Raw genomic sequence first — 7,842 nt, forward strand, 5'->3', positions numbered from 1 at the left:
TAGGTGCAGGAGCCACAATCCTCTCAATGGGGAGGAGGTAGCTCGGCATAGGTGCAAGGTAGATCGACCTAGGCTCTGTAGGAGAAAGGTCCCAACAAGGAAGGGTGAATGTAGTGCTTCCCTTAGTGTACCAATCAATGCTTCCCGAATCACTATACTTGCACCATTTGTGATGCCTAATGATAGCCTTCTCATCAATCAAAGTATCCCCGGGTAGAGCTATATACCTCTCATCATCATTAAACCCCGGACACAACACATTGCCCATCCTAGTCACAAGTCCACCCATCACAATTCCCTTGGACTTAGTCTTACCCCTTACTAGAGCTTGGAACCGAACAAGTAACTCAAGTGCGGGATTAAAGTTGTATTTTGGCAATCCTTGGACATTCAAATAAGACTAAAGAAAACTCATGTCAAGTTCGCTAACACTTCCCGTGTTACGCCGACCATTGATAGTCCCCACAATAAATTGATGCCACACTCTAATGACCGGATGATGAATGTAGAAAGCATGACACCTCCTAAAACCATGTAATTCCAACCCGGTAATCGCTCTCCACAAGTGTTACTCCGTGAACCCTATGGGTTTCTCAAGGTCGGTCTTGGGTATCTCAAGTTCAAAATTTTCACCAAAAGTACCCAAATGCATCCGGTGGGTTTCATTACACAACCTAAATTCCAAGCCTACCCCATATCTTTCTCCTTCAAAAACTTTGAGACTACACAAGAATTCCAATGTGAGGCTAAGATATGTCACCTCATGCATATTAAACATCGTCTCAAGACCCATTCCTCTAAAGAAGAACTCTGTTTGACTCTCAATACCAAGTTTGTCCAAAATATTATGACAAATGAAAAGAGTAGGCTCAAATTCCATACCTAGTAGTTTCACAAATCGTCTTCTATGCTCATTTTTGATGAATACTACTTCCGGGAAGTCCCCAAGTTGCTCTATCTCCAGTACTAGTTCCTCTTCTTGCATTTGGAACTCCGGTGGTGCATTAGAACTACTTCCCTTTCTTCTCTTTGTTCCTTTAGAAGTAGTAGTTTTAGTCTTGCCCCAAAAACTCATTGTTGTTGTCTTACAATCCACCAAGAATTACTACTCAAGAATGCTTCAAATCTTCACAAATAAGAGCCAATCAACCTTGAAAATGCCTTATTAGAACACTAGAAGCAATGTATTGAAGCTAGAAGGCAAAAATCAAAACCGAAACACAATTGAAGCTCATAGTTTTTTGGAACCTCAATTTTTAAAATGATGAAAATGGGTGATTTTGAGTATGTAGAAGGTTAAAAAGTTGGTTTTTAATGTGTAGAAATGGATTCGAATGATTTTAGAGTAATTTGGAGGTGATTTGGTTGAATTTGGTTGATGTTTGAGTGATGTTTTGTGAGTTGGGGTTGAGCTTGTATGTAGAAGATGAAGATGGTACGTGAGATTGGAGTGCAAAGTGATGTTCACGGACTGAAATGAGAGCATACACGGGTTTACAGCTCAACACGGGCGGGCTGGATTGGATCCGCTCGTTTTCTGAATCATTTCTGCAATTTAAGGCTGAACCCGCTCGAGTTGTATTTAACTCGCTCGAGTTGGGACTTAACTCGCTCGGGTTATTTTTGACCCGCGCGGGTTGAAGACTGGGACGCCCGTTTTCTCCAAAAATCGCCCAGATTCTGAGGCAGTTAAAAAACCTTCTTTTCATTTGGTTTCAACTCGCACGAGTTGAGGTCGGGCCCCACGGATTTCAAGAAAATTTTGACCCAACACCTTTTTAATGATAAGAAAGATGTGCACAAGCCCAAAATCTCCATTTTCTTCATTTCTTTACATTTTACATCTTCCTATTTTCATTAATTCCCTTCAAGAAGCTCAATTAAAATATGAGATCCCTCCCTTTCATCTCTCATGCAATTTATTAAATGAATGAAATCTACACTAAATGCATATATACAAGTTAATGGTTATTGAGGAACCCATCAAACCAAATATTTTTTTTTTTTTTTGGTGAAAATGTGAATATTATTTATAAAATCAAGGAATATACAAAAGATACAAACTGCTCACGGTTCAAACCCCCACATCGACAAAAACAAACATATAGCAACTAAGCCTGTTATCCTTGAATTAAAGCAAGCCAATCAAAGTTCACATTGGCTCCTCCTAGCTTAGCTTTTACTCTCCTGATAACTTCTTCCTCAATTCTCCTGGCTACCACTTCAGGACGCAGCAAGCAACAGTTGAATCTTGCATTGTTTCTTTGGAACCAAACATGGTAATGGTATGCAGTAAGACAAGCAGCTCTAGCTTTCCATAGGACTGATTTCTGATACACCGTAGCTAGATGTATCGTATCAGGGACAGTTCCTCCAAACCATTGGCATAACTGAGCTTTAATTCTGCAACTGTAAACACATTCAGAAAACACATGATACACAGTCTCAGTTTGGGACTCACACATCACACATAAGTCATCAGCACAGCAAGCGTACTTGAACAATTTTTCCTTGACATTCATCCCATTATGCATCATCAACCAAGTAACAATGGAATGTTTAGGGACATTCCAATTGTTCCAGACCACTGAGTGACAGCTGCTGAGTCTGTTCAGAGCACAACCAGTCATATCCACTTCTAATAGTATATCCCTTAGGATGGTGATCCCATTTGCCATTCACGAACCCATCCTTTAACTTCTCTTTCACTTTGCAGATACTCTTCCAAACCCAGCATCTTGTCAAGAGGGGGTGTAGTCCTGCCAGTTCTGATCTTTAATGTAAATAGCATTGATCCATTTGATCCACAGTCTATCAGCCTTAGAGTGTATCCAATTGACAAGTTTCCCAACAGTGGCAATGTTCCAAATGTCTGCTTTTTTGATCCCTAGTCCACCTTCATTTTTTGAAGTAGTCACTGTGTCCCAAGCTACCAGAGGAACCCTATGAAAATCAGGGCTTCCATCCCATAGGAAATTCCTACATATAGGTTTAATACGTTTAATGACACTTTGAGGAATGATAAACATTTGAGCCCAGTAGTTATACAATGTATTGAGAACAGAGTTGATTAAGGTGATCCTGCCAGCATAAGATAGCTTCTTTGCTCCCAATCCTCTTATCCTAGAGACCATTTTTTCAGTTAGAGAGGTGCAATCTTTCTTGGATATCTTTCCAGGCTGTATAGGCACCCCTAAGTACCTAAAAGGCATGACCCCCTCAAGTAAACCAGTCAACGATTTGATACCTTCTTTGATCTCCTCTTGCATCCCATTAAAGAAAATCTCTGATTTAGTATTATTCATGGTCAGTCCAGATGCATTAGAAAAGGATGTATAAGCTTTCATCAGCAACATGATAGAAGGAGGGTCTCCTTTGCAAAAAAGCAGCAGGTCATCTGCAAACATCAGATGTGTAAGCTTGAGTGGCTTGCAGTTTGGGTGATAATGAAATGGCCATCTTATAGTTGCAAATTTGATGACCCTGGTGAGGTAATCCATACATATAGTGAACAAGAGAGAGATATGGGGTCACCCTGTCTTAGACCCCTCTGTCCCTTAAAGTATCCAAATAGATTTCCATTGAGGGACAATGTATAAGCAGGTGTACTGATACAACTCATCACCAGTTGGACAAAATGTGTAGGAAATTGTAACCCATACAGCATTTGTTCCACAAACTCCCATTCAACAGTGTCATAGGCCTTCTGAAGATCAATTTTAAACAAGCATCTTGGGGAGACACTTTTCCTTGCATACATGTGAACTATATCCTGACAAATTAGGACATTTTCAATAATGGATCTTCCTTTGATAAATGCTCCCTGGTTTTCATGTATAATGTCAGGAAGAACCAGAGCTAGCCTATTGTAGAGAAGTTTGGAGATGACCTTGTAAATTAGGTTACAGCAGGCTATAGGTCTAAAGTGTTGAACAGTGGTAGGTCTTTCACATTTGGGAATGAGAGTTATATTAGTAGCATTAATCTGAGAAAGCAACTGACCATTCCTAAAGAACTCCTTAACAGCACAGCAAATATCAGGTCCAGTAGTGTCCCATGTATCTTTAAAGAATCCACTGGTGTAGCCATCAGGCCCAGGGGCCTTGTCCTTAGGAATGGCAAAGACAACTTGCTTGATTTCCTCATCTGTCACTGGTGTCAATAAAAGAGCTGAATGAGCATCAGTGCATATTGGTCCCTGCAGTAGAACTTCTTGTCTCACAGCCTCAGTAGACTTTTGGCTGCCAAGTAGGTCAGTATAATAATCTATGAAAGCTAGTTGGATTGTCTCTCTATCAGTACAGACTTGGCCCTGCATATTTTGAATTTGAATTATTTTATTCTGCAAGCATCTTTTCTTAATAGCATTGTGAAAATATGCAGAATTGGAGTCCCCTTCCTCTAACCATTTGGACTTGGCCTTTTGTTGCAGGAAACTGTCCCTTGCAGCTGTCAAAAATCTAACATTAGCAGCAACATTTATTTCCTGAGCAATCAATTCAGAATTGGTAATATCAGCTCTGAGCTACAACTGAATCCTTTCTAACTCATGACAAGCCTGACTAGTCTTGTTTTCAATGTCAGAGTAACATTCCCTGTTCAGGTCTTTGAGTATCCCTTTCAAATTCTTCAAACGTTTGGCTACTCTGAACATCATAGTCCCCTCTATATGCACAGACCATGCTTGTTGAACTTTGGCCAAAAAATCAGGAGTTGTACTCCACATATTGAAGTACTTGAACCTTGCATTCTTCCTACCTCCCATTTTTAAGTTTCTGACAACACAAGGGTTATGATCAAGTAGTCCCTCTGGATGGAAATGAGCTGCCATCTCAGGGAAAGTATTCATCCAATCTTGATTAACCATAAACCTATCCAATCTGCTAAACTTCCTATGTGCAGCATCCTGTTTATTTGTCCAAGTAAAATAAGCTTCAGTAGCATGAATGTCAGTCATGCCACAAGTGGTAATGCAGTCAATAAAATCATCCATATCCTCCTGCTTAGTATTACCCCCCATTCTTTCATCAGGAGAGATAACTGTATTGAAATCTCCTGCCATAACCCATGGACCATTTGACACAGCTGCAAGCCTTTCCATTTTAGCCCAGAGATCTTTTCTATCCACACCCTCATTATAAGCATAGATCATACTCAGAAAGAAAGATTTCTGAGTAATTTTGATAGTCACCTTCACATGAATAAACTGAGGATCATACTGCAGAACCCACACATCAAAAATGCTAGGTTGCCAAAGTAACCAGACTCTACCCCCTTTATGCAAATTACAGTTTGTAGTCACACACCACCCTTCTAACATTTTATTAGAAATATTATGCACATTATCACCATTTTTTTTTGTTTCTAAGAGACCAACCAAACAAATCTCATTATTCTGAATGAATTGCTTTACTAACTTTTGTTTATTTACATTATTGACCCCTCTAACATTCCAAAATCCTATATTATTCATTATTCAAATTGTTAGGAGGGTCACCAATATCTTTCACATGAGCTGTAGTTGCCTCAATCCCATTCTGAGTAGCTGCATCAGCACTGACATCAACTACTACCACCTGAGGAGCCTCCTGCATTGGACCACTTTTGCCACCCTGAGATGCCAATTCCTCCTGAGTAGAAACACTAGCAGTAGCCTGTATTTTCCCAGGAGTCCCATTTGCTGCACTCAGGACAGGGTATTCAATTTCAGAAAGTTTATTATCAGTTATTGCAGGCTTTGGAACTGGTTTCCAAACCTTTTGCGTAGGCTTGCCTTTCTGAAGCACCTTCCTACAAGTTTTTTCTTCATGTCCCATGCTCTTACATTTAGTGCAAATGCTTGGTTTCCATTCATACTCCACATTAATCACAACAATTTTTCCCTGCTCATCCTTGAATTTAACAGAATTTGGGAATTTTTGCCCTACTGTAAGTTCCACCATAGTTCTAGCAAACCCCAATCTCGTCTTTTCATCTGTTGCTACATCCTTTTTGATATATTTCCCAACAAGCCCTGCAATAGATGGAAGACACTTGCCCCAAAATTTCAGAGGCAATCCATGGAGCCTTACCCAAGCAGGAACTATTTTCACATCCTCCTTTAAGAGGTCCACATCAACCTGCCATGGTCTAACTATTAAAGGCTTGTTATCAAACATATGATAACCAGCCGCAAGAATGGCTTCCTTATCTTTTACCTCCTTAAACCTTACCAAAAAGACTCCATTTGGTAAGAATGAGACCTTGTCAATGCCATATTTGCTCCAAATACGATGAATAAAACCATGCAATACTTCCCATGGAGGGTTTGCCCCAAGAACAAAGCAATATACCTCCTGGTTCCAGTATTCCACCTCCTCTTTGACGTCCTCATCTGTAAACTGCAGCAGATCATCAGTTGTAGTCTCCACCGTAGGGTTTACTACAATCTCAGGAACCCTATCATCTTTCTTAGCCTCATTCTTCTTGCCTCGTTGTGTAACCCATGCTGTGGTCGCAACTGGATCCTCTTCATCCAAACCAAATATTGTTAATAAACGATTTCATAGAAAATTATCACTAGCACTCAAAGCACGTAGAAATCATTCAAATTCTTGGGAGTGAGATATAAATAGGCATGGATAACAACACAAGATTATGCAATTGAAAAATGCCCAAGTAATAGACCGAACAATCATGTTAAGAACACTATGAAAAAAATCATAACAGAAGTGATGGATGGAAGGAACATGAAACGAGTAATTTAAGATTTCACTCAACTCGTCCTCCAAATAGTCAAAGTCACCACACTCAAGGCAAGTACTCTCATTATCATCCAAGGTGACTTCGATGGTGTCTATTTGGGGTTCCCAAATGTCATCATATTCCTCATCCCAACAAGGTCCATTATCAAAGGGGTTGTTGTAACAAGGCTCACCAAGCTCAACATAATTGTCTCCCTCTAAAATGTCATCCTCAAAGGGTGAGTTTTCACTCAAGCTCACACCCATCTCACTCTCACTTTGCCCATTAACATCAAATTTCATGGAAGTTGGGTTCATTGTTACACAAGAAGAGTAGGATGACGGCATCCAAGCATTGGTTTCACAATCACGAATGTACTCCTCATCGTCACTCTCTTCATCTATCACTCCATCTTCCCAAGGAGGGGCAAATTTGTGAACATAGTAGGTTTGCTTAAGGTTATAGGAAGGTGTCTCATTCTCACAAATCTCATTTTCATCATAGTTTTCCTTAATGAATTTTTGAAATGTGGTCTTTATCGCTTACAGAAAGTCCTTTGCACTCCCAAATATGTCATGCACAATTTCTTTAAGACATTCGATAGCCATGAACTCAACAAATTCCCAAAATTCCTCACAACTCATCTCACAAATCCTACCACCACTTAAATGAAATGCTAAGTTGCGGGTTTCAAGGTTCATGCCATTACAAAAAACACAACATGCTTCATAATTTTAAAGAGTAAAACCATGATACCAAGAATGAGTCATATAACCTTCAAATCTTGCAATATATTTATCAAATGACTCATTGTCAAATTGCCAAAAGGTTAAAGTAGACATGTTGAACATATGAAATAATGCAAGTACAAGAAATTAAATTCTCAAGGAACCAAGATTCCTCAAGAAAAAGCATAACTAAAACTAGACAAAAGAACGATTCAAATACATAACACCGTCCCCGGCAACGACGCCATTTTGATGAACGTGTCATTGTACGCTCTCAAACACATTTATACCCAACTACTAGCATGGCAAGCAAGTCGGGGGAAAACCCAAAGGACGGGGGTACTCAAATTGTTCAATCTAATTGTAGTTGCACTAGGGTGTCACGATTGGT

The 7,842-nt window shown here is 39.7% G+C and overlaps 1 protein-coding gene across 1 annotated transcript; it reads right to left on the reverse strand.

Annotated features, from left to right (window-relative positions):
• Positions 1–2,120: 2,120 nt before the first annotated feature.
• On the reverse strand, positions 2,121–2,678 carry LOC141651690 (uncharacterized). The gene has a single exon (XM_074459390.1). It carries the CDS (start codon positions 2,676–2,678, stop codon positions 2,121–2,123), a length of 558 nt encoding a protein of 185 aa, XP_074315491.1.
• Between the last annotated feature and the right edge of the window lie 5,164 nt (positions 2,679–7,842).

The sequence above is a fragment of the Silene latifolia genome, chromosome 4, assembly GCF_048544455.1.
Source record: "Silene latifolia isolate original U9 population chromosome 4, ASM4854445v1, whole genome shotgun sequence".
Classification (NCBI taxonomy): Eukaryota; Viridiplantae; Streptophyta; class Magnoliopsida; order Caryophyllales; family Caryophyllaceae; genus Silene; species Silene latifolia.

Bases quoted from the DNA above. Each gene is read 5' to 3' on its own strand.
- LOC141651690 (XM_074459390.1), bottom strand. From the start codon at position 2,678: ATGGCAAATGGGATCACCATCCTAAGGGATATACTATTAGAAGTGGAT.